At 35.4% G+C, this 26,119-nt stretch overlaps 2 protein-coding genes across 2 annotated transcripts; one reads left to right on the top strand and one right to left on the bottom strand.

Annotated features, from left to right (window-relative positions):
* Nucleotides 1-7,089: 7,089 nt before the first annotated feature.
* Nucleotides 7,090-16,853, top strand: LOC123656238 (cytochrome P450 315a1, mitochondrial). The gene is made up of 7 exons (XM_045591937.1): nucleotides 7,090-7,181; nucleotides 7,258-7,664; nucleotides 7,737-7,940; nucleotides 9,340-9,476; nucleotides 10,186-10,380; nucleotides 15,951-16,166; nucleotides 16,629-16,853. The coding sequence occupies exons 1-7, from the start codon at nucleotides 7,111-7,113 to the stop codon at nucleotides 16,749-16,751; spliced, it is 1,353 nt and encodes a 450-aa protein (XP_045447893.1). The 5' UTR covers nucleotides 7,090-7,110; the 3' UTR covers nucleotides 16,752-16,853.
* Nucleotides 16,797-25,508, bottom strand: LOC123656237 (armadillo repeat-containing protein 5). Its single transcript, XM_045591936.1, has 12 exons — nucleotides 25,086-25,508; nucleotides 23,035-23,261; nucleotides 21,977-22,205; nucleotides 21,681-21,849; nucleotides 21,418-21,588; nucleotides 19,815-20,248; nucleotides 19,396-19,726; nucleotides 19,134-19,307; nucleotides 18,799-19,036; nucleotides 18,509-18,617; nucleotides 18,294-18,439; nucleotides 16,797-18,220 (listed from the first exon to the last, which is right to left on the bottom strand). The coding sequence occupies exons 1-12, from the start codon at nucleotides 25,329-25,331 to the stop codon at nucleotides 17,461-17,463; spliced, it is 3,234 nt and encodes a 1,077-aa protein (XP_045447892.1). The 5' UTR covers nucleotides 25,332-25,508; the 3' UTR covers nucleotides 16,797-17,460.
* Nucleotides 25,509-26,119: the final 611 nt, after the last annotated feature.

The raw sequence follows: 26,119 nt of genomic DNA, 5'->3' as shown, positions 1-26,119 counted from the left end.
GCTATAATCTCCGGCAGAAGCCAGGCCACCACACCCAACGACGACACTTGGCCCTGGCAACATATAACGCTAGGACGCTGCGGACCGACGCGAAGCTCATTGAGTTGAAAGAAGCTCTCAGCAGGTTGAGCTGGGATATTATAGGCTTATCTGAAGTCCGAAGAGAAGGAGAGGACTCGATGTCTCAAGTCTGGCAACCTGCTGTACTATCGGGAGGGCGACCAACAGTCCCAGGGTGGTGTCAGGTTCCTCGTTCGCAAGGCTCTCGTCAACAACATCGACGTTGTCAGGAGAGTGTCGAGCAGGGTGGCGTACCTTATACTCAGAATATCCAAGCGGTATTCGCTAAAGGTCATACAGGTTTACGCACCGACACACACAACAACACCACATTTGTTCATAACACTATAAAATAATAAAAATGTTGGAAGTACAAAGTCACAAATGTTGCAATGGCTTTGTCTTTCCCAGCATTTGCTCACGAAAAAGGCATAAGTGTGCTAAATATGACTTTGTCTCTCCAGGAATATCAAATATCAAAAGGCATATTTACCTTCGCGGCTTTGGCGCTCCAAGATAAAAATATTGCGCGCGGGGGCAACGGCGCAACTGACCAATGAGACGATGTCGCGCCAAAACGCCCACCAAATCGAACCAAAATGACAAAGACACTATTACCGTGTAGCGACTTTTAAAGTGAATCTAATGGGAGTCTTTGTCCCACTAGATACTAGAGTGTTTTTTGGGCATTTCTGCATATTTAACTCATTTTACGATTTTTTGTAAGATACGCCCTTGTTCCACCGAAGGTGCGATATACTCTTTGTCGATCAACGTTAACAGCTACAAGTATTTGGTGTTTTTGTGTAAAATAATGAATTACAATAGCTATCGTTGGTTGTAGTATCTAGCTACACAAATACTAGCATTATAAAAAACTATTGTCTTAATTTGGTACTAAAGTAAGGAATAAAACATAACCTAACACTTTCTAATATTATTTTTCAAATTAGATATACCTACATTAAAAAAAACAGTATAATATAACAAGTAATACTTACAAAGATGTTTTAACATTCCACAATTCGGCAGAACACCATCATTGAATCAATTTTTGGCAGATTCGTACTATCTGCTTTCACAAAACTTTTTTGCGTTGTAATAAATAAATAGGTACAAATGAAATGCACTAACAAAAGAGCACAAGTATTAGTCCATGAAGTTAAAGTTAATAGACATGTACCTAGCTGTTTACAACTCTGACAGAACTTTGTTATTGTCCGTATGACGTCATACGGACAATAACAAAGTACACAATAACAAATACATGGCGGGTCGTGTTTTAGGTCACGTGATATACAGATTAAAATATACGACTTTTAATTTCAATATAATACAACAATAATCTGCTTTTATGATTCCAAATCAGAATATTTAAGTGTATTTCTACATAAATTTTAATTTTTTACAAATTTTATAATTTATTTTTCACTACTGAAAGTACCCTATTGCGTTACCTGTGAATATAACTAAGTAACGATATTGAAATTGCTAATTACTAATAGCCCTTCGACGCTGCCGCACCGTACAAATGTTTTTTAACTCGACAGGAATCCCTGCACTATGTTACGCCAAGCGGGGGATTGCTAAGTGCGGCACGAGCGCGTGGCATTAATTTACCTATATATTTAGGAGAAAATAACTTATTTATTAATAAAAGACACAAAACCGAACACAAATTCTATTTATTACAAATTTTTACAAATATAACAATTACCACGAAATTAACCTTAACCACTGATTTAATCGAAAATAATCACCAACAATTACAATTTAAATTAACCAACCAAACAACCGTTAATTTAAATATAAAAATTATCGACGCGCTCGTCATGAAACAACGACCTATCGTTATGAAAGCCGAGAATCCAAAAAGCTCTGAACGGGTAGGGACTGTTTTTATGTCGAGGTTGATGTTGAAAAACACGGGCTATTTTCCGCAACTCGACGTCTTAATGCGCCTATTTTGCGTGTTTGGCTTTGAACACTATTCGTGCCAGCCTAGTTCCTTGAGGAAGCCTAGCAGCCCCTTCAACCTGACAATCCTGGGTTGATCCTCGGAAGAGCTTCCTTTGTCTGCCTGCTAGTTAGGTTTGTCCAATTTTCTTGGTGCATTACCTTGGTTTTGTGTTGCAGCTGGCTGCGCAGGGATCCAAAAGGCAGAGGCAGAATGGGTTCAGGTCCGTGGATCCTCATCTCTGATCCATTCCTCGCCAGTCGTTCGGCCGCGTCGTTGCCTCGCGATCCACTGTGGCCTTTATCCATTGAAGGGTAATAATGTTTGTTTCACTTACCTTCGTCAGAGCTCGATGGCACTCGTATATTAGCCCTGATGTCATAATGTCGCTCTGTAGGGCTTGCAGGATCGATCGGCTATCGGAAAGTATACTTATTGGAAAACCCTGTACCTCTCTAGAGTTGATCACTGTTGTTGCCACTATAATTCCCATGCATTTCGCCTGGAAGACGGTATTGTTGATTCTCAATGGCGATGAGATGTGGATAATCAGGTCTTCTGAGTATTTTTTTTAATAGTTAGTCTATATGACTAGCGCTTGGCTGCGATCTCACCTGATGCAAGTGAAGATGCAGCCTAAGGTGGTGCGCGCTTGCCTAGAAGATGCCTATTCACTCTTGATTTAAAAATACCCAAGTTATAGTTTGTTGGAAAAACGGAAGCCAGAAGGGCATTCCAAATTTTTGCGGTGCGTATTAGGAACGAGGAAGCAAACCGTTTAGTGCGAGATCGTGGGATTTCAACTACATAGCGATGCAGATTCATGCGATGCCTTGCGGTTCGGTGGTAGAAAGGTGATGGTGAAACCAAATTGTATAGTTCGAGAGCACACTCTCCGAAATACAACCTGTAAAATACTGACAAACAGGCAACTTTGCGCCGATATTCGAGATTTTGAAGTCTAGAGCGAACCAGCGATTTGTTACCGATGAGTCTTCTGGCGCGTCGATCCACAGAATCCAAAGCAACGAGCTGGTACTTGGCAGAGCCATCCCATAAGTGGCTGCAGTACTCCATACGCGGTCGAACTTGTGCTTGGTACAGAGTAAGAAGCTGTTCCGATGTAAAGAGTAGCCTGACTTTATTGAATATATCAAGTTTCTTACCAGCAATTTTTGCCTTGGATTCTATGCATTGACCGAAGTTCATATTAGAGGAAACATTTATGCCTAGAAAATCAACACTATCGGTGATCGGTACAGATACACCTCGGAAAGTCGGAGCTAATGGGAATGGACTCCGTTTGGCGGTGAAAAGACACGCTTGCGTTTTGGAAGCATTAAATTTGACTAGGTTGGCGTCACCCCAATCGGATACCTCTTTCAAAGCCAAATTTATGCGCTCAACTAGAGCCTTTTTATGCTCAAGAGTTTCAGCCCCACCAGCTCGGGGACCGGACGCGTATCTCTCCGTAACAGTGCTGTCATCCGCGTATCTAAAGATACTGAGTCAATACCTGTACCTGTTGATGTTTTCGACCCGTCTATCAAGATTCTTAACTCTCTAGGGTTGAGGCCTTCCCCTGGGTCTTCGTGTAATTGTATTCTGTATTTTTTATCGAATACGTACTGTTTGGGTATCCTGTCGGTAACCGCTTCGATGAGCGGTTCCCTGTTTACCAGTTCGCCAAGTATTACTGTGCTACTTTTACGTTCCTCCATAAGTTTAGCTTCCTGAGTCTTACCGCAGCCGCTCCCGCCTCCTGTTGGATAAACAGATGCAGCGGCGGCAGGTTCAGTAGGGCTTCCAGGGCCACGGTCGGAGTGGTCCTCATGCAGCCCGTAGTCGCCATGCAAGCTAGCCTTTGAAGCCGTTGTAACTTTGCTTCGCCGGTGATTAGTCTGGTTCTCGGCCACCAAACCACTGCACCATAGCTGATGATTGGCCTGATGACAGACTGGTACAGCCACAGAGTGATTTCTGGGGATAGACCCCATCTCTTACCTATCATTCTGTGGCACTGCGAGAAGGTTAATGTAGCCTTATCGATCTTGCTGTTGAGATGGTTGCTCAAGTTCAGTTTGCTATCCAGAATGATTCCTAGATACTTTACCTCCGAGCTGAACTGTAGCTCCGCACCGAACAGTCTAGGGGGGTTGTCGTTCCCCAGTAGTCGTTTTATGGTGAACATAACCTGTTTCGTCTTTCTAGGATTGACTGGAGGAGGGACTGTTATTAACGTTGTTGCATGACGTCACAAAAAATATTAGCGGGTAGGGAACTATTTTTATTAACATTTGCATGACGTCACGAAACGTATTAAAATAATCGAGATTATGCTGATACGGCCTGTCCTGACTGTGCACCGTCCCCGGTGAACATTTTCACCACGAGCGCTGGCTAGTCGGTGGATGCTGAATAAGGACTCTTGTATGAATCGCTGGAATGTCTGCCCTGTGTTTTTTAGACCTAGACACATTCTCGGAAATTCGAATAGTCCAATTGGCGTTATTATAGCAGTCTTTTCAATATCCTCTTCGCGAACGCAGCGTTGTTGGTATGCTCTGTTAAGGTCTATTGTTGAAAATATTGTCTTCCTAGCGTGTTGATATGTAAAGTCTTTGACACGTGGTACCGGGTATCGATCGGCCTTGGTGATAGCGTTTAGACGGCGATAATCACCACAGACACGTATGTCTCCGTTCTTCTTTGGTATGAAGTGAAGAAGTGACGCTCATGGAATCTTGATGGGGCGACATAAACCTTGCTCCGTCATGTTTTGAAACTCTTTCTTGACTTGTTCGTAGCTATGCGGTGGCATAGGACGTGCACAACAATACAAAACCTTCCTTTGGAATCACTCTATTTACTAAAGAAATCTGCATCAAAATCCGTTGCGTAGTTTTAAAGATAGCATACTGACAACGGAACGCGACTTTATTTTATACTATAAACTTCATGAGTGAGTTCGTACTCCGGTTAGTACTAAACCGATTTTCGGATTGCTACGACCACAATCTTTTTTGAGGGCTTAATGAATCCCTAGGGGCACAGCTAGTTTTCAATAAAATAGTTATTAATATAAGGATACCGCTACTTTGTCAAAGTCACGAAAATACGCCAATGAAATACAGCTTAAATTGGCTTGTTTAATAAGAGGCTCGTATAAAATGCCTCTGGGAAGTACCATTTATGTAAAGTTAAATTTAGGCAAAAACAGTGTTACAAACCTCAAAACTCGTATAATTTAAGTTTCATGGGCTTAGAATAAATCGGGAGAATATACCCTTCGGCCCGGACTTTAGATTTAGGGCAACCACTGGCTACTACTACACTGAAGCGAAGGCGCACGTCTGCTCCGTACCGCGTTTGTCACTTGACTACCTGTCGTTGACAGCTGCCCCCTCCCGTGTGGTACGTGAGACAGTGTATTGTATCTATTGTATCTGTCGATATGTATATACAAACACTACATACCCTAAAATCGTTTTATCGGTATTTGTTCACCAAAATCGCAAGTTCCACAGATAAATCGGTAACTTTTATATCACTGGCTCACGGCACGAATGATTACGAAAATTTTTTCAATACATGCGGTATTCCTCCACAAGTTTTCCCCTCGGATAATTAATATTAGAAAGAGATAGTTACAATCCATTCGATGAAAAGGGGAATACCCAGCATTTTTTTGAGAGGTTTACCATATGGTAGGAAAAAAGTACAAAAATAGTTGAAAAGCGTGAATTCTACCAAAATATACCAAATTTTTTTACCTACTAGATACTGTTACCGGTACCTCGAAATCTACCAAAAAAGTAGAAATCTACTTAATCTGGTCATGCTTCCGCTCACTCGAGAACTATTTCGTCCAACGGCCATCAGTTTTACGGGCTATGTGTATTGTCTCAATATTATTTTAGAAGACACGCACGATTTCTCCCGTACTTGGTTGACTGTTAATAATAATTATATGTTTTATTTTCAACAGCTCGATACACTTTCGACTTATACTTCCTTTCTCGTGACATCACTTCTTTATTTCTTAAAAGTTATCTTCGGCTGATGATTGTTCAGTCTGAAAACCAAAAAACAGATAATAAAGCAACGGCGATAAAATACAATCATTAATCTTGTTTTTTAAATTTTTTATTATAATTCATTACACAATTTAAAATATCTACGCGGTTACATAACATACTAATTAAAGCAAATTATATTTGTATAATGGTCTTCATGATTAAGTAAGTTTTTGTACTTTTCCTTAAGAAATCCTGTTAGACTCGTGGTGGGAAGTTAAATGGTGAGAAAACGCTGAGAAATAACGCTGAGTGTTACGCTTCACAGTGCTTTTAGCTATTTATGAGTGTATTTTGTTTGAATTGTACTTAATACTACTATATATACCCTAGTGATCCTATAGACCCAAAGGAATACGGTATTGGTTAATGGTTGATAATAAGTAAAAATAAGTGTGTGTCATGTTTTAGGGGACTATATTAACTACCTATTATGTCTGTGAGTTTGTAAAACGCTTCGTTGCCAACTCTTGTTTCTATTTTAATGTCTTAGTTCGATTTATGCAACTTACATTGATCGAACAACAAAGCGAACTTGTATTAGCATATTTTATGCAGTTGGTAGTAAAATTTATGTTTAATTCATATAACTGTATTTTTTGTATCACTCTCTTGGTTAGCTACATCAACACGATGAAAATTTAACTTTGAGCCTCAGTTTACAGTAATAACTTGAGAGTTGATAACGTTTTGTAACGTGAAACTCGGGCAGATAAGGAAAAAATACATAGGTTCGTAAATATAAAACTATAAGAGAAGTGATTATTATATACCCGTACGTACAATTAATTGGAAATTTTATAGTAATAAATTGTATAAAATATGTGCAATTCATTTAAACTTCAAAATTGTTACCATTAAAAAAACTGATTTTTTTCTACCTACAATTAATGCTTTTTATTCTTTGATAATGTTATTTCAGTGTTATTTTCAATAATGTATCGCTTAAAATTTCATACTAAAAGATATATTACAACAACAATTCAACGATCGAAATTACCTTTAACCATTGCCGATATGTCGCATCCAAAGCCATTGCCAATTATCGGCACAAAGTTAGATCTTATACTTGGAGGCAGTGGAAAAAAGTAAGAGTTTTAATCTTTTAACCAATTATTGTGTGTTCATAAAATAAGTGATAAATCATAAATATATTGCATTTAGATTGCACGAGTTCATTGATAATCGCCACAAACAATTAGGCCCCATATATGCAGAACGCCTTGTCGGTAGCGCAGAACTCGTTTTTATAAGTGATCCCGTGTTGATAAAATCGCTTTTTATGAACCTCGAAGGTAAATATCCGATTCATTTATTACCTGAACCGTGGACAGTTTATGAGAAAATTCATGGATCGCACAGGGGTCTATTCTTTATGAATGGCGAAGAATGGTTATTAAGTCGGCGAATTGTGAATAAACATTTATTAAGAGAGAATACTGACGACTGGATTAGACCTCCAATTCGAAACACTGTAGAAGGGTTTGTAAAAACAATTAGAAACAGGATATTAAGCAACGGTTATCTCTTTAAGGATATGGAAACTGAATTATATCATCTTTCTACAAATGGTTCGTCTATTTTAATTTTCTGTAATTGAGTTAAAATTTAAAAATAAATAAATAAACTTATTTTATTTTCAGTTATTATTAGTGTATTATTGGGTACTAACAGTCTTTCACGTAGTCGACAATACGAAGAACTATTATCATTATTTGCGACTTCCGTAAAAAAAATTTTTGAAACGACAACAAGACTGTATGCATGGCCAGTTGAGTGGTGTCATCGTTTTAATTTAAAAGCTTGGAGAGATTTTAAGGAATCTGTTGAGTTATCTCTGTATTTAGGTAACCTTTATTATATATTATTTTATTTTAATTGTTTATTTTCGCAATTACAAAACAAGCTAATACCTATCTACTTTTGGTTACAATATGAAGTCACTTAGGTAAATCCGAGTTTCATAACATATTTGAACTGTTATTAATAGACTTTAGTACGATTCTAGAATATCATTGTTCGATCTAGGTAAAATTTTCGCTAGAAATTTATTAAAAATACATTAAGTTAATTTTGCGACAAACATACAACGATATTCTCTATCCCCTAAGTAAATTTATAGATTTGCTTTTTACGTTTGTAATAAGTAGTAAGTAACGACAGTGGTGGCAGGGTTGAACACACTTTGATTTCCGGTCTATGCGTGTTTATCATGTTGGAGTGTAGTGACCACGGTCTTACATACAGGTCATGCAACTATAAGCCCAATTTCAATGGTGAAAGATTGGTACGATAGTGTCACAACTTTTCGTTTGTGTCAACGCCTCTGTACGTCACTGCTATCGATGTGTGCGGTCACGTGGTAGGGTGCGCAGTGCACCGGTTGAGTGACGCTTCAATCTTCATTCTAATTGGTTACATTGAGTGACATTTCCCACTGTGTGGTTACGATAGTAAGAAATATAGCCACCCCTCTCTTCCCGTGGGTGTCGTAAGAGGCGACTTATGTGATAACACAGTTCTACTACCACCTTGGAACTTAAAAAGCCGACCGACCGCGGGATAACCATCCAACTGCTGGCTTTGAAATACACAGGCTGATGAAGACGGGCAGCAGCGTCTTCGGCGCGACAAAGCCAGTCTTGCGGTCACCAACCCCCCTGCCAAGCGTGGTGACTATGAGCAACACAGTGGAGTTCTCGCCATTTTTGGCGCAAACTTGTGGAGGCCTATGTCCAGCAGTGGACTGCAATAGGCTGATGTGATGAGTAACGTTCATTGTGATTAGTTATCTGTCTTCGTTGCACAGCACACCCATCGATCTTCATGCCACTGGCGGCCGTAAATTGAAAATAAAAAGCGCAACCATTAAGCCGACGTATCCCACTATTATAGTTGCACAATCTGTGTTTAAGACCGTGGTTGTGACCATTTGCATTGAGATCTTAAAAAACACGCACCCTATGGAAAACTCTCATAAATCTCATATATGGAATTCATAATGTAGATATCATCTGCAGTTATAATTGTAGTTATTAAAACGTAATATTGGAAATTCGTTGCAAATCTATAGTGATGCAGCGAAGCAAATTAAGTTTCAATTCTTATCATATCTATATAGGGACAATCCTTTTCTCCCGAAGAGAAATTTGTTTAGATGTTGCATATATACAGGATTTTCCTTTTATTCAAAGTTACACTATATTTAAATATAGGTATGTTATTTAATTTACGTTATTTTTTTAGCAAAGAAAATGGCCAATGAAATGATAAGACATAGCAACCAAAGTAATGGACTAGTTAATCGATTGATTCAAGATGGCATGAAAGAGGAAATTATAACTAGAATAATTGCTGACTTTATTATAGCAGCTGGTGATACCGTGTGGGTCGCAACCATAATATTTTTGAAATATATAATCTCTCATCATCATCATTTCAGCCTAATACAGTCCACTGCTGGACATAAGCCTCCATAAGTTCGCGTCAAAAATGGAGTGAACTCATGTGTTTTGCCCATAGTCGCCACGCTGGGCAGGCGGGTTGGTGACCGCAGGGCTGGTTTTGTCGCACCGAAGACGCCGCTGCCAGTCTTCGGCCTGTGTATTTGAAAGTCAGCTGTAGGATGGTTATCCCGCCATCGGTTGGCTTTATAAGTTTCAAGGTGGTAGTGGAACCGTGTTATCCCTTAGTCCCCTCTTACAACACCCACGGGAAGAGAGGGGTAACTATATTCTTACTGCTGTAACCACACAGCAAATATAATCTCTAATATCTTATAATTAAAAGTTGAAATTGGGTTTAACATGGATTTTAGTCCATCGTAAAGTTAAAATATTATCTCTAATATTACTGAATCATACATTGCGCATCCCTGAAATTACGAATTAGGTACAACGTTGTTATTTGTTATGTACTATAGATAATATAAATAATTCTGATCCAATATATATCAAATAAAAATTCTTTGATATAATTTCAATATTTATTTGAATAGTTATAAAATTTGAAAGGCATTTTTCATTATTTTTTAGATATTTAATAAAATTACAACTACAGATATATACACTTTAATGTTTATTTCATTTGCAGACAGCATATACAACTTTATGGATTCTTTGGCTGTTATCTAAAAACGATGAAGTTGTACAGAATATTCGTTCAAAGGATGATACATATGTTAAGTGTGTTGTTAAAGAGGCGATGAGGATGTACCCTGTTGCTCCATTTTTAACAAGAATTTTAACACAAGACACAGTTTTAGGAAAATATGAACTCAATAAAGGGGTATGTATTAAAATTACGGTTATATTTATAATTTGACAAAAAAACGGTAATGCGTTGCTATGTTCGTAACTGTTACATGTAAATTTATTCGAGAAAAAAGAACATAATTATGAAGAATCTCAGAAATCGTACCAGTTTTGAAAATTAAAATGACCGGTATAAACGATTTCTAAAATATAAAATTGATTAGCTTCTAAATAGCAGTAATTGAAATCTACATAAATGTGTTATTGATGTATTAACCTTTGGTAAACTGGACTCCCCCGAGCGTGAGCTCCCGTAGTCTCCCACGGGGTTGAATTCAACCCCAGCACTCAGTCTACCGCACCGTCCGCACGGCACTAACCTCGCATCTCCCGCGTAATATGATTCGATAAGCGCGCGGTACTTGAGAATTTTTGCTCATAACTCACAAGTTTCTACGTTATTTCGTAGAGTATGAACTAAGTTTTAATATACTGTATAAAAAGTATTGTACATGTGCTTATATCAATTATAAAATCGCGCTTGTTTCAGAGAAAGGGAGAAAGAGTGGTCTTGGTGCAAAAACATGTCGAAAAAATATTATTATGATATAATTATCGTTGATTCTACTTATTCTGTTTCCCAATAGTATCTATCTAGGTCTAACAGCAAAAGAAATATATTGTGATACAATAAAGTTTCTTTTTTATAATTGAAAATAGGTGGCCTAGATACCAAGCGCTCGAATCACGACATTTCGATTCTACCTTGTAAAGCAATTACCGTAGGTACAGGGTTTGTACTTCATAGTTCATTTAGAATAACTAATTTAAATTAGTATTGAAGATGCACAACGCAACGATAAAACTAAAAACAATATTTTTGGGCAATCATATCCGAAGAGGGCGAGAAAGTAGGATATTTTTTTTGAAAGCAAACTATACATATTTTACGTATCCTCGACAAATAGAATTATAAATATTCATAAAGCACACAAAATACACTTTGCATCGGTGTATGATATGTGTACATTTTTTTTGTAAAAAATAATAAGAGAATTCGATCCAAACATAGAGCATAATCTGCTAAATTAGTATGAATCTTGCTAAATTTCTATCTAATTCGCCGAAAATAGTTTTGACTCTTCTTCATCTGATTCGGACTTACTCGAAAATAAATTGTCAAAAGTACTTCCTGTTAACCTCAACTCTCTCTCCTTTGTGCATATCAACGCGCAGAGCATTTTGGCTCACTACTCGGATCTTCTCACATCCTTTAGCACCGGCACAATCGACGGTATCCTTGTATCGGAAACCTGGCTTAAACCCTCAATCCCATCCACTTGCTGTTCTCTGCCTGGTTTTCAGTTATATCGAAATGATCGCGCTGATCGGGGAGGTGGAGGTGTCGGCATTTACCTACGCAGCCACATTCCCGCCAGTGTTGTTTGCCACTCTAGCCCTCAGGTAACTGGTACTCTTGAATATCTGTTCTTAGAACTGGTAATCCGTCACAAAAAAATTATTACTTGGTGTTCTTTACTGCCCAAACGGCAAAATAAATTATTTTAACGAACTGGAAGATATTCCAGAGAGACTTGTACCCACTGTCGATCATGTGACTTGCATGGGTGATCTAAACACATGCCTACTTAAACAGGATGTGAGGGCTCATACTTTAAATTCCATCCTGTCATCATTCGATCTGTATACCATTCCTTTCCCCTCTCCAACGCACTACTTTCCCAACTGTAGACCTTCACTTATTGACCTTATCTTTGTCTCTAACCCTAACCTTGCGATCTCTCATGGGCAAATGACAGCTTCATTTTCACATCATGACCTCATTTTTCTTGCCTACAAAGTACGCCCACCTAGGGTTAGAGGTAAAGTTCTTTTTCAGCGTGACTTTAAGCATGTGGACGTAAAACGCTTGAGAGAGGATATTAGGAACACAGACTGGTCAACTGTCCTCGCGGCGGACAACATCGATGAAATGGTCGTCTCATTTACTGCTGAAGTGATTAAACTTTATGATACACACGCACCTGTAAAACCTGTGCGAATCAAACATGCTCCCGCTCCCTGTCTAAAACCTGTAATTAAAAGAACAATGGCAAAGCGCGACACAGCTAAAACAAAATCCAACCCAAGAAAACTTAAACATATACAAAAAACTACGTAACATCTGCGATAGAATGTGTAGGGACGCTAAGCGCCGTTTCATCCACTTGTCAATTCAGGGTCTCTGCCAATCCCAAGTTTGGAGATTCTTTAGGTCGCTAGGGGTGGGCAAATCCACGGTAACCTGTCAAAGTTCCGTGAATCTAAATTCTCTGAACACACATTTTATTACTTCACTTGTAACTGTGGATTCTAATACTAGGGCTGCAACGCTTTCTTTTTTATCCACTTTTGTCTCACCTGACCTACCTAGTTTTTCATTTGAAACAGTATCGCAAGAGGATATTAAGAAGCATGTACGTTCTATATCAACTAAAGCAATTGGTAACGATAGCCTCAGCCTCGACATGATTCTTCCGCTGTTGGAGGACATTGCACCTGTAATCACTCACATAATAAATTTTTCACTTACATGCAATGTCTTTCCATCGCTATGGAAGAAATCCCTTCTCAATTTCGACCTATATCCATTCTTCCCATACTCTCCAAAGTCCTAGAATCCGTTGTTCATAGTCAAATTTATACTCATCTCTCCTCTTACAATTTTATATCTCCTTATCAATCCGGTTTCCGTCCCTCCCACAGCACTGTTGGAGCATTGCTGAATGTGGCGGAGGATGTGCGGTGTGCAATGGATCAAACCAAGTTCACTGCCATGATCCTGCTAGACTTTAGCAGTGCTTTTAACTCAGTTGATTACGACATTCTTCTTGGTACTCTGCGTGCGGTTAACATTTCACCTGCAGTTATTGACTGGTTTCATTTCTATCTTTCTGGACGTCAGCAGTGCGTTACTTTCAACGGCAACACGTCAGATTGGATGGAACTTACTGCTGGTGTTCCACAAGGTGGCATCTTATCTCCATTGCTATTTTCTGTGTTCATTAACAATGTTTCTCGTGTTATCACTTCTCCCTTCCATTTGTATGCAGATGACTTACAAATATACAGACACTTCCAGTTGACTGAGTTGCATGAGGCTGTTGAAAATTTAAATAGTGACCTTGTCGCAGTTCAGGACTGGGCCAGGTCTTTTGGTCTGGTGGTCAATCCTGCTAAATCACAAGTTATAATTATTGGAAGTAGTCGATTGAGAAGCAGACTTGACTGGGAATTGGTTCCTAAAATCTCGTGCTCTGGGGTCCCAATTCCTTACTGTGATAAACTTAGAAATTTAGGGCTCATTATGGATTGCAATTTGTCATGGTCAGCTCATGTCAGCGAGGTCAGCAGAAGAATACACTACACATTTCACTCTCTCAAGCGTCTCCAATATTTTCTTCCTTTCCAAACCAAAATTATGCTTGCGCAAACTCCTCTACTGCCTATCCTTGATTATGCTGATGTATGCTATCTGGATGTGACTGAGGAGCTACTTACAAAGTTAGAGCGTCTCCAAAATCTTGCCATAAGATTCATTTTTGGCCTGCGAAAATTTGATCGCATCTCTCAATTTCGTGCTCAGTTAAAATGGCTTCCCATTCGTCTTCGGCGTGATATGCACATCCTTTCCACTCTCTTTAATATCATCATGATCTAAATGCTCCATCGTATCTTCGATCCCGATTTCACCTACTGCCCTCTCCTACTCGTTCCAGGCGCCCTGGCATTACAGCTAAGATAGACATACCGAAATGTAATACAAAATTTAAGTTAAATTCTTATTATATTATATTCGTTTTTTTTTATATTTATTTTCTTTTATTTTTTCTTAATGAATACTTCTTGCACTGTTTGCCTCGCTATATGAAACACTTACTCATGACCATGGGTTGACTGGAAGAAATCTCTTTCAGAGATAAGTCCACCTTTGCCATAAACCTTTCTATTATTTTATGTTTTATATCTATTTTTTTGAGGGCAATAAAGTATATAATAATTTCGTACTAACTGTATCAAAATACGACTGTAAACTATATTAAGCTCGATTTTTGTCATATATGGTTTCAAAACGAGTTAGTCATCTGGGGTTGAATTCAAACCCGCGGTGAACTGCGGAGGCAAAATTTGTGATGTGAATTCAACCCCGTGGGAGACTACAGAGTATAAAATTTCTGAGATTGTGACATATGCATAGATAAATAATCTGGGGTTGAATTCAACTCCGCGGTAGACAAGTCATTAATTTGTTATTTAAAAAAAGTAACATTATTATTTCGTAAGTATCAAAAGCGAGATTCTTATGTTTCAGTTGGCAACATCAATATTCAACATGACATTTTCTGTCTCTAATAGTGACAGTCATTACTCGTTGTCAATTGTAATGTAATTTATTAATTATTAGTGTTAAGCCTTATAGAAACATGAGTTTTTACAAAATCATACAAAGTTTTACTACACGCCAAAGTTTTATTACTACTTTACAGAACTATCGTGCTTATAGTGCTTACAGTTTAAGTTTAGACAGGAAATACGACTGTTCACATCAAAATCATTCATTTCTGAATAAAACTTTACCGTGTTATACTATTAAAAGAAGTTTTTCAGTAGAAGGTATTATTAAGTGGCAAGAACAAACCTACACCAGTATATCAAATAGCAGTTTGGTAAACTTTTTACAAGATGGATTACTTCACTTTCACGATGCGACAGGTTTCACTTGGTCGGCAACAATTATCACCACTACCATACTTGTTCGATCCCTCATGACATTACCACTTTCAGTTTATCAAAATTACATTCTTGCTAAAGTAGAAAACATTGGCTTGGAACTAAAGGATTTGAGTAATGAACTTAAAAAGGAGACAGCTATTGCCAAAAAAATGTATAATTTAAGTGACAAACAGGCAATGACATTATATAGAAAATCACTGAAAAAACAGTGGAAGAAGTTAATAGAAAGAGATAATTGTCACCCATTAAAAGCTACTATGGTTATTTGGTTCCAAATACCGATATGGGTGTGCATGTCTTTTGCTCTTAGAAACATTGTAAATATGCACCCTCCCATCCCATCTGCAATGATAACATTTATGGAATTACAAACTGGTGGCTTTGGTTGGATTCCGAACTTGACTGAATGTGATCATTCCCTTATATTGCCACTGACATTTGGGTTATCCAATATTGCTATTATTGAAGTACAGAGAATGTCTAAATTGAGAGAACCGTCTAAAATGTATAACATATTCACAAATGTTTTTAGAGTGTTTTCCTTGGCTATGATACCAGTAGCAGCATGTGTTCCATCATGCTTGTGTCTATATTGGACTACTTCAAGTCTATTTGGTTTTGCTCAAAATTTAATTCTTTTGTCACCATCTTTAAGAAGAAAACTGAAAATTCCTGAGGCTCCTAGTGAACTTGAGCAACCTTATAGCCATATAAAGCAAGAAATAAATAGAACAATAACAAAATTAATTCCAAAGAAATCTTTATAATTAAAGTTATTTAATAACAAATGGATTTTTGTTCATATTACAGACACCTATCATAGCTTCAATTTATACTTCGGGGCGGAATGACGATAATTTTTCTGAACCAAATTTATTTTTACCATATCGTTGGGATAAAAATGACCAACGGGCGGCAAGTTTAATCAATCATAACCCTTCAGCATCTCTACCTTTTGCTATGGGAGCACGCTCTTGTATAGGAAAAAAGATGGCTATGATACAATTAACAGAAATAGTTAATCAGGTAAATACATATGTTTTTCCTATACATACATAAGATTATTCCTATGCAAACTTAAAATATACTTGCTGAAAATATATAATATACTAGCTGAATTTAACAAAAAAGTTATTGTGTGTCCGTTTCCCAAAGGCCTCCTCCAATCTTCTCCATTCTAGCCTTTCCAAGGCCACCCCGCCCCATGTTATTCCTGCAACCTGTCTAATATCATTGTCCCACCTCCTTTATGGTATACCCCTCTTCCTCTTTCCATCTCTTGGGTACCATTGCATGATTATTTTAGTCTATTTATCTTTTCCCCTGATCATGTGGCCTGCCCATTTCCACTTTTGTCTTCTTATTTTCAAAGTTATGTCCTGGACCTTAATCTTGCTCCTGATGCTGCTACTCTTAATTTTGTCTTTTCTTTTGAATATATAATTAAAGTCAAAAGATTGTATTAACATATATTTGTTTGATTTCCAGATTGTGAAAAACTTTAATTTTGAATGTGTGAATAAGAATAAGATAAATTGTATCACTTCACAAGTGTTAGTACCAGATAAACCTATAGAACTGTTTTTTACTATGAAGGTTGATCAAAACTAAAATAAAAACAAATAAAGGAAAAAAGATTAATATAAAAGATTTGTATGTTGTATTTCATCTTTATTTCATTATGATTTATTGAATACAGAGATAATACAGTAACACATTTATTATTATTGTTTACCCCATTGATTTCACATTAATACACATAATTTCAAATATATAATATAGACAAATATGATTTGAATACATCAAGATTATGGAATGTTTTTAAGGGTGCCTAAACTTACCAAATATCAAATTCAATGAATCAAAACACTTGTTAAAAAAGTTTTAAATACTTTTTCGAAATTTTTACATCAATTTTGTTTGGCTTTTACTGTAGTTTTGTTAAGACACCCTTTAATAGTTATATTGTAGACGTATACTCTGTAACACTACTACTATGTAGACATGTTTTTAATTAATAACATTGAGACACTCTTGACATTGAGACAATACATTCATGGTTATGATTTTAATATTTTTTTTACACAGTATTCAAATAACTACTTAATTCTTAGTCTGATAAAAGAAATCCAGAATAATCTACTTTGTTGATAAAGGCAAGAATCCGAGAATATATTTCATATATTATGTTTAAAATGTAATATAGGATATATGTACACCAATAATTTAAGTATTTAGTTTGTCTTCTTCAATCCTATTTAATACGTAAATTAGTTTTGTCATGTAACTGTAAATAATTGCAACACATTTGTCTTGTCATTTACTTTACCAATTGCCTTACAATCATTGACTTAATGTCCTCCAACCACTGATCTTTGAATTGTAGATTAAGAATGTTTTGAAATGATTTAAGTCTTTCTTGTTCTGACATTCGCCCTGTTAATAAATATGCTACAGCTTCGACACATAAAAATCCCATACCTTCACTCAATGACCAAATATAGATTCTATCTGCAGTGTTAGGTGCCAATTTAAATTGTAATATAGCGCTACTTAACAATTCCTTCAACTTTTCAAACAAAAACCTGTCAGCCAATAGCAACACCTCCAAATTTGTTTCTAAACTTTCAGCCAATGGGAAAATTTCAATTTCACATTTGGGATTGTTTAATCCACATTGAAGAAGAGTTATTAAATATTCTAACGCAAGTTTTGATACGTTCTTAAGACGTACCAACTTCTCACCAGATTCTTTGAATCTTCCCATTAACATAGCACTAAAGACATCAGAATGCTGACACAAAAATAGTTTATTGGCCCTTACGGTTGTTGAGTCATCTAACTGAAAGATAACTATATCTTCTGGTGATAAATTATCAAGAATTGGATCATAATTCACCTGAACCTTACCTTTGTATCTGTTTTCCAAAAGTTTAGGATCCTTAATGTGAACATTGTTTGCAAGCTTTACTAAAGCTGTTACACAGTCTTGAATATCTTCTTTGGATTCCGCAATGATGTTAAACAATAAATTCAAACCATTGCAATCTATCAAATATTTTTTCAGAGATTTTTCAGTCCTAGAAATTAAAAATACATGACTGTTAGTAAAATACAATTCATTTTTACTACAACATACATTTGAATTCATACCTGACAACGTAAGGTAGCGTCAAAGAAAGTGTTTGCTTCATGGATGAGCTCCCTTTCAACAAATGGTAACTGATTTTACCAATACCAAAACTCGATTCGGCTATCAATGTCAATTGAGACAACAATTTTGAGCTCAACCTCATAATCTGAAAAATAATAAAATTTCCAGTTACATAGCATAACGAGATCACAAAATTTTGCAATTTTACACTTACTTGTTTGCATTGCGTGCATTGAGTGGGTGGGTGCTTTGAGTTTACAGACATATAGTGTAACCTTAGGGCTAGCCTTTGCCTCAGTATACTCATTAGGCATAGGTCATTGCTGTTAAATGAAATAAAATTACATATTTATTGTAGATTATTCAATTTAGAAATTTATTATTTAGTATTTTGAAAAATGTTAGAAAAAAACAAGCAATATGATAAGTAATCCATAAAAATGTAAATAATGGTTATGTTATATTAACTAAAAGTGTTATTGCAATAATACATAACTACATCACCTTAGAACTCTAGCAAGTATTCGTGCAGCTCGGCCCATTGGTCGCTTACACCTCTCCACATAATCAAGCAACCCGTTTAGGCATTCCCTGCCAGTGAGCAAATCCATGGGTTGGTTAGGAACAGGGTCATCGCGAATGCTACCGCAAGTTGTGCATGTTCCGTGGGACACACGAAATAGCAGCACCATCACGCAGGCAATTTCTGATGTCTTTGAGTTTATATCTATTTTGCATACATCTAAAAATAAATGTTTTTATTTCACAAGTTTCTGAAAAGATTTAATAAAATCGTGTGATAATTTCCTCTTATACCGTGCTAAAATTTTGAATCTCACCATCTGAAGGGGGCTCCTCATCATTACTTTCGTCGTCCATAAGTTCATCTAAATCTTGAGCAACTTGTGAAGATTTTAAATTGCTAACGGTCTTCTTTTCTTCATTCTCTGAATCACTTTCTGAATCACTGCAGACCGGCGAATAACGTCCAGATATCTCCGAATCCGAACTTTCTAAAGACGCAAATTATGACGCATTAGTGGACTCACATCAAAAGTATAAGATAACACCAAATAAATAATTAGAAATAATTATGTGAACCATCATTTGTGCTGTACGGAGAGGATGGACCGGAGCTACTAGGACTCCACTGATAGTTGGAATGGTTCGGAGATGTTGAACTTCCTTCCCCACCACTTGCTCCAGAATCAGGGCTCCAATCCCATCGATTGCGTTTATTAGAAGATCCTCTGTGTTCAGGACTAAAGTCAGAAAAATTTCCATCTGATATTGGAGACATATGACCTTTGTCTCGATTGGGACTCATGTCTGTAGGAAACGATTGATAAAGAGATGGCCATTCGGGACTCTTTGGTTCCCAGTATACCCCTGCTGACCAGTCCTTGCTAGCCATTTTTATTAAATGGGATTTCTGGGGAAAAAATTATAAAATGTGAGTTAAATAAAAAATAAAAATAAAATGGTATCAATTGTTTGCGATAAAAAAGTTATTGACTTACCTTTTTAACCATTTTCGGACTTTTTGACCGCCCTCTTTTAAGTCCTTTTTTACGCGACGGGGGCGGTGGAGGCGACTCTTCTTCTTCACTATCACTGTCCTCGGAACCATCGCTGTCGATGGCGTCAACGAATCCAACAATCATGTTATCTCTTTCAATCACAACCTTTAAATCGTCTCCAGTTTCCGATAGTAAAAGACTTTTTCGTCTCGTAAATAAACCTGCACCTAGATTATTTGTAGTTAAATTTTGTAAAGCCATATCATATACGGAACTCGGTTCTGTTTTTGGTCTCTGCTTGCGTCTAAATGGTTCAGTAGAACTTCCAGGTTCCACACTTTCAAGATTATGGTCATATTCCATTGTTAAAATATATTCTTTAAGTTTATCAGTGAGCAGACCGACGAGACCTTCGTGAATCAGTATTTGGAAAGCTGAAAAGATTGTTGAATGTTAATCTTACTACTTACTTAAGATTTTAGCTCAAATTGATGATGATTTACGTGATGATGACTTACGTGAATTATTGCTCACTAAGTAGTACATCTTAGGAAAAATTAATTTAGGTCAGGGCAAATTATGTAGTTTGTGACCAAATTATTACCACCTCGATTAGAAGTTAGTTATTTTACTGCATAATGGAGAAAGGCGCAGATTCTTTATCTTAGTTAAACAGCAAACGCCTGTGCTTCTTAAGGCGTGTAATACTTTGATACGCAATTTTGAGCTGGCAAAAATCCGCGTAGAAATCACTACATATTATAAAACAAAGTCGCTTTCTCTGTCCGTATGTATGCTTAAATCTTAAAAAACTACGCAATGGATTTTGATGCGGTTTTTTTAAATAGATAGAGTGATTGAAGAAGAAGGTTTATATGTATAATAACATCCATTAAATACTGAAGAAATACTGTTATTTTTGAGGTTTCTAATGTGATGTCGTAAATAATTACATTTTTTTCCGCTTACATTACAAACGCAGTCTGAACCCTACGAGATTGATCAAAATAATGTACTAAGTATTGTACACATTGAAAAGGCCTACAGAAAACTCCGCTATGGTATATGTCTATCTCTTATGGATATCCCACAATAACATATTTTTTTTTGTCATTTACTTTTTACGACAAATAATGGCTAATTTTTAAAGCGATTTTAACCAATACAGCATTAATCCTTATCCAATTAAATACCTTATATACATTGTTGATTTAATACAGATCTATATGGCCCCTTACCAGCATATGATTTAAATGAATATTTTCGAAGATATTACATATTTAAAAATTGCGGTACGTAGCGTTTGCGGCGGTTCCGGCCGGCTTTTACTCTAAAGTTAACGCGTGCGGGCCACGGGCCAGTAATGAATAAATCAAAACTACTGGATCGATTTGAATCATTTTTTCAACGAATGACATAGGCTATAATTATATTTTATACCCGTGCGAAGCCGGAGCGGGTCGCTAGTAAGATATAAGAAACTGGAAAGATTTAAGTGGAGTTGGATTTTTCCTAAGTCATACATACGGCTCAGTACCTTTATACTAGTTTGTAAATCTTTAAAAAATGTACGATTTCCCTTAAGAGTAAAATATCATCTTACATGTATCATCAAAAACATATTGCAGGAGTGCGTGCATAGCGTGTGGGTGATCTCTTGCGGCTGCAACAAGTAAGGGTAAGCCTCCACAGCGACGTAAACGTGATCGATTTACGGATTCCCCGCTCAGTTGTGCGAGAGCCTTCGCCGCACCTTCGGGCCAACACGACACGTCTGAAAATTTAAAACAAAATATTATTTTTATATTCAAATATTGTATACTATAAAGATTTGGTAATTAGAACAGGGCAAAAAAAAAATAGTACCTGAGTGTTTTTGAAGTATGCTCACTAAACATTCGACTAGACCAGCTATACCTAACAAAGGTCGGCATGTAGAGAGGTAGCATAGATTCATTAAGCATTTAAGAGCTATTGATTCATGGGTCTTTGTTAGGGCCACAAGACATTGATATCCGCTACCATAACCTTGGATCTGAAAGAAAAAAGTTGCTCGCTCGTTATTTATACATATTATAATTTTCAAATACCTATATGAATATAATGTATTCATATAGGTATTTGAAAATTATAATATGTATATATAACGTGTGGTACGTTACCTGTTCAGCACAACTAGATACGGGATATGTAGTAAAATATCCTAAGCATTTCAGTATAGCGTTTATAAGTTCCTCTTGACTTTTTTTAGGTTCCTGAATTTCTTTATCTACATTAGTAGATTTTATTATACCGATGCTTTCGCACTCTGTCGTGAGTAGAACTGATACACATCGTACTGCATTCAGGTTTAACATTTCATTTCTTTTTTCTTTTATCATCCATAATTGTCTAAAAAATGTGAAACGATAGTTTTTTTTTAAACAAATTATCATATTTATATATTACGATAATATTGTTGATGTAAAGTACCTGGACTAATGTAGTACATACAGATAAGGCAATCTAAATATTTGCTTTGAAATTATTGTTTAACGTATTTTTACCTTTTTAGTATAAATATTTATTTTATCATTTCATTGCAAACCGTAAAATTATGGACTGACTCCAGAGAAAGAAAATATTAAACTCTATTGTGTTATTATTAGACTTTTCATGACCTAGGAGCCGGGCGTGGGAAGAGGACGTATCCTAGCAACGATCGATCGATCTTAGTTAGGTATTTAAAATTTCATAATTTTTCAACTTTGATGGGTACTTGTTAACAATTTGACGGGTTGCAATAGAAGAAAGAAATAATCAAGCGGTATTTACGAAATTGTAAGACGATTTACAATTTTTAAGGGCATTAAATTATATTAAGCAAATAGTTTTTAGATGCAAGAAGTCATCGTTACAAACAATTGTAACACGGGAATTCTTGATTGAGGCTGTTAATATTGGTTAAAAGAGCTATTGTCATCGTATTTGTAAAGTGAATTACTTATAAGAAAAATGCTTTTATGACTGGAAACAATAAATAATAAAAATTAGTGTTAATGATAATAATTTAGGTATTGCATGCTATTAAAGCTGACGATACGGGATGAGCTAGCTTTCAAATAAAGCCTATTACACTATTTTATAATACTTTAAAATTCCTCATTAACAGCCTCATATATGCTTAAATAAATAAAACGTATTTAATTAAGATGTTACGATGTAATGGCGTGGTATTTACCGAATGGCTCTCACAGCCATCGAAAGTGTAGCATATGACGTGTTCTTATCTCTATTCTCGATAAGGGTAACTAATGCCTTGACAGCTCCATGGCAATGTAAATTTTCTGCATTGTTTTGGTTATGTGCTAAATTACCAATAACGCGAGATGTCCTTCCGAGGATACTATCTCGACATACCGTGTTCAATATCGTTACCAGCGGCCCGTAACTATTTAATTTTCCAATCTAAAACAAATTTGCATCCAATCAATACAGGCGCGTTGCAAGATCGATCGGTAGCGCAGTAAGCAATGCAGCGGCGCATTCGTGTTTATGTATAGCTCTTTATTATGTACAGACGATCGTCGAGAACAATGTAACAACGAGATGTATCTATACGTATATTTTTGTTTATCCTTTTTTTTATGTTATACATAGCTCTCGTGTTTCATCGTTCTTTTTCGAAATTTGATAATGAATAACTAGGATTATAATGTTTAATAAAAACGAGTAAAAAAAATAAATAAAACATCAACTTATAAAATATAAACTAATTAAGATTTTTTTTTATATATGCTGTTAGGTTTAATTTGTGTTAATATGCGGTTCTATTCTGACTCTGAGTCAGTCACGTTTGTTTGACATATTATTATGGTTAGTGATATAATGAATCATGTCATGATGTTTTACATCGACAAAGCTAATAAATTAAAAAATTTCTTTTACTTCTACACTATACTATGAATGTTACCTAAATATCACATTAATAATTAATTATAATTAATGTCATTATCTTTCGGGATTTTGTTTTGAGTGGTTGTACCATGTTCATTGGAACTTAATTATGTTGTACGTAACTGGCTATGCATATGAATATACCACATCAGATATTATATCTACTTTTTATAAAGTGAAAAAGCAAAGAAATTCGCAATGCAGAATCACAAATAATTTATCAAAATATGTAACATTTTCTAAACATAATTTTAATCATTAATAGATGACATGTTTCGAAACAGGTATCTTTCTGTTTATACAGGGTTACTAGTAAAACACCAGCATCCTTGCAGGACAAGATAGCTAATATCATAAGAAACAACATTTGTTCTACGACTTTTCATAATTTGTTAGATTTTACTTTCATACAGATACATGTAGCCATACCATAGCCAAAATTATAAATGAAAAAAAAAGAAAAAGTAAGAAATTAAAGCTCATTAATAAGTAATTTTAAAATGGCATATTTTTAAAAAAATGTGATAAAGGCATAGGTACAGATGATATAAATAACGGACTTCACTATGAAACTCAAGTGACTCAGCAACTAAGCTTATACTCAAACTACCTATGTTATTACAAAAAATTAAAAAGAACTTTTACATTTAAGTCTTAGTAATAACCTGTAATTTCCCACTTTTCCATTTTTTTATTTATAAGTAACTACAGCTATGGTATTCCTACATGTATAGTATTCCATATGTCCCTAAACAGAAGGACACTTGTTTCGAAAGACATTGTATTGATCAAATTATAACAAAAAGATAAATAAATAGTTAATTGGAAATTCACTGTAATTGAATTTCAATATTTCTATTTTGTAAAAAGTATATCTACTAGAATAAACTTAGAATTATACATTAAAAGTCTATAAGACTAAAATTAGCATAGATTATAATTTATAAAAAATATTAAGTACAATAACTTATTACCACGGACTAGTTCATTTTTATAATACAAACAAATTAATTTATTTTTATCTACTCTACATAGTATTAAAACAGTATGTAACTATATAGATAGCATAATTATTAAATCAATAAATTAAAAAAAAAAAAACAATTTAATATCCAAATATGTATTCTAATACTAAAAACCGTAATATTGTAACTATAATAGTATTTTTTTATGGTAAGTTTCTAAATCATTAACTAAATCATATTCAAAGTTAAAATACAATTCATAAATCAATAATCAATTTATAAAGAATAAACATATCATAAATCAATTTATAAAAAATAGACTTAATATCATAAATCAATTTATAAAGAATAAATAGTAATTAGTACTCACCAAAACATTACTTTTTTCTTCCAAACACAAGTTTCCTAATATACTTAGTGTTATATCTAGTATACTTTCATTGGGCTTACGCAAATGGGGCAATAGGTAGTTTAAGCCTCCACAATCACGAAATAATTTAATTCCTTTATCATTTATTATTATTTTAGATTTAATGTTTAAAAGACTATCTTGAATACGTCTAGATGACGAGGAATTTAATCCTTCTAGTACGTTTTTAATGTAATTTTTATCCATTTTAAAAATCAATACTTCATTTGGACCTATTATACAAGTCTAGACTTACAGTCAGAAACTACTGGATACAACCTGTAGCCTGTAGTCCTGTACAAAGACTTAATTTTTTTGTAATTTATTCAAGACCCACTCAATAGTCAATACTCGATAACTAAATAATGTCAATGTCAAAAATTGTTACCTGCTGCAAATATTTATTTTCCCAAAAAATATTTTATCAAAGTGTAACGAGTAACGACATACGACACTATGACGATTTTGATACTTATAATTATTTTTTTTAAGATTAAAAAAATCTTAAAAACTTTCTAAATAAAATATTTTACAGGTAAATTTTGATCTTTAAAATTATAATTGTAAATTCACAAAAAAAAAATGCGTGCGCACAAAGTATACATGTCAGAAGTGAAACTTCTTTGACAAAAAAATAAAAAAAACAAATAAAAAATAAAGAATTGAAAAAAAAAACAAAAAACAAACGTCGCGCGGTGTTCCCTAGCGATCACCACCCATCCAAGTACTGACCGACGTTGCTTAACTTTGATGATCGGATCGGAACAGGTGTATTCAACGTGGTATGTACGCTTAAAAATTCGTGACGCCGTGACGCGTTTGATCCGTAAAAAAATTACCCTTAATGCGCCTAAAGAAGTTTCACTTCAAAATTTTAAAATCTGTGTGAAGTTATTGCACTACATTTGTATTTAAATGAATAAATCAATGACTTTTTTTTCTTATTTTTTTTTACTTATTTGATTAAAATTTCACTACGTACGTGCCGTGTGGCT

Source organism: Melitaea cinxia, chromosome 9 (assembly GCF_905220565.1).
Source record: "Melitaea cinxia chromosome 9, ilMelCinx1.1, whole genome shotgun sequence".
Taxonomy (NCBI): Eukaryota; Metazoa; Arthropoda; class Insecta; order Lepidoptera; family Nymphalidae; genus Melitaea; species Melitaea cinxia.
Note: the sequence above shows the minus strand (reverse complement) of the source record. Positions and strands in the feature narration are given on the sequence as shown.

Coding starts and splice junctions, on each gene's coding strand:
- LOC123656238 (XM_045591937.1), top strand. CDS start 7,111: ATGTCGCATCCAAAGCCATTGCCAATTATCGGCACAAAGTTAGATCTT. Junction 7,182..7,257: donor CTTGGAGGCAGTGGAAAAAA/GTAAGAGTTTTA, acceptor TATTGCATTTAG/ATTGCACGAGTTCATTGATA. Junction 7,941..9,339: donor TGAGTTATCTCTGTATTTAG/GTAACCTTTATT, acceptor TTATTTTTTTAG/CAAAGAAAATGGCCAATGAA.
- LOC123656237 (XM_045591936.1), bottom strand. CDS start 25,331: ATGGATAAAAATTACATTAAAAACGTACTAGAAGGATTAAATTCCTCG. Junction 19,308..19,395: donor TCCGTACAGCACAAATGATG/GTTCACATAATT, acceptor TTGCGTCTTTAG/AAAGTTCGGATTCGGAGATA. Junction 19,037..19,133: donor TGAGGAGCCCCCTTCAGATG/GTGAGATTCAAA, acceptor ATTTATTTTTAG/ATGTATGCAAAATAGATATA.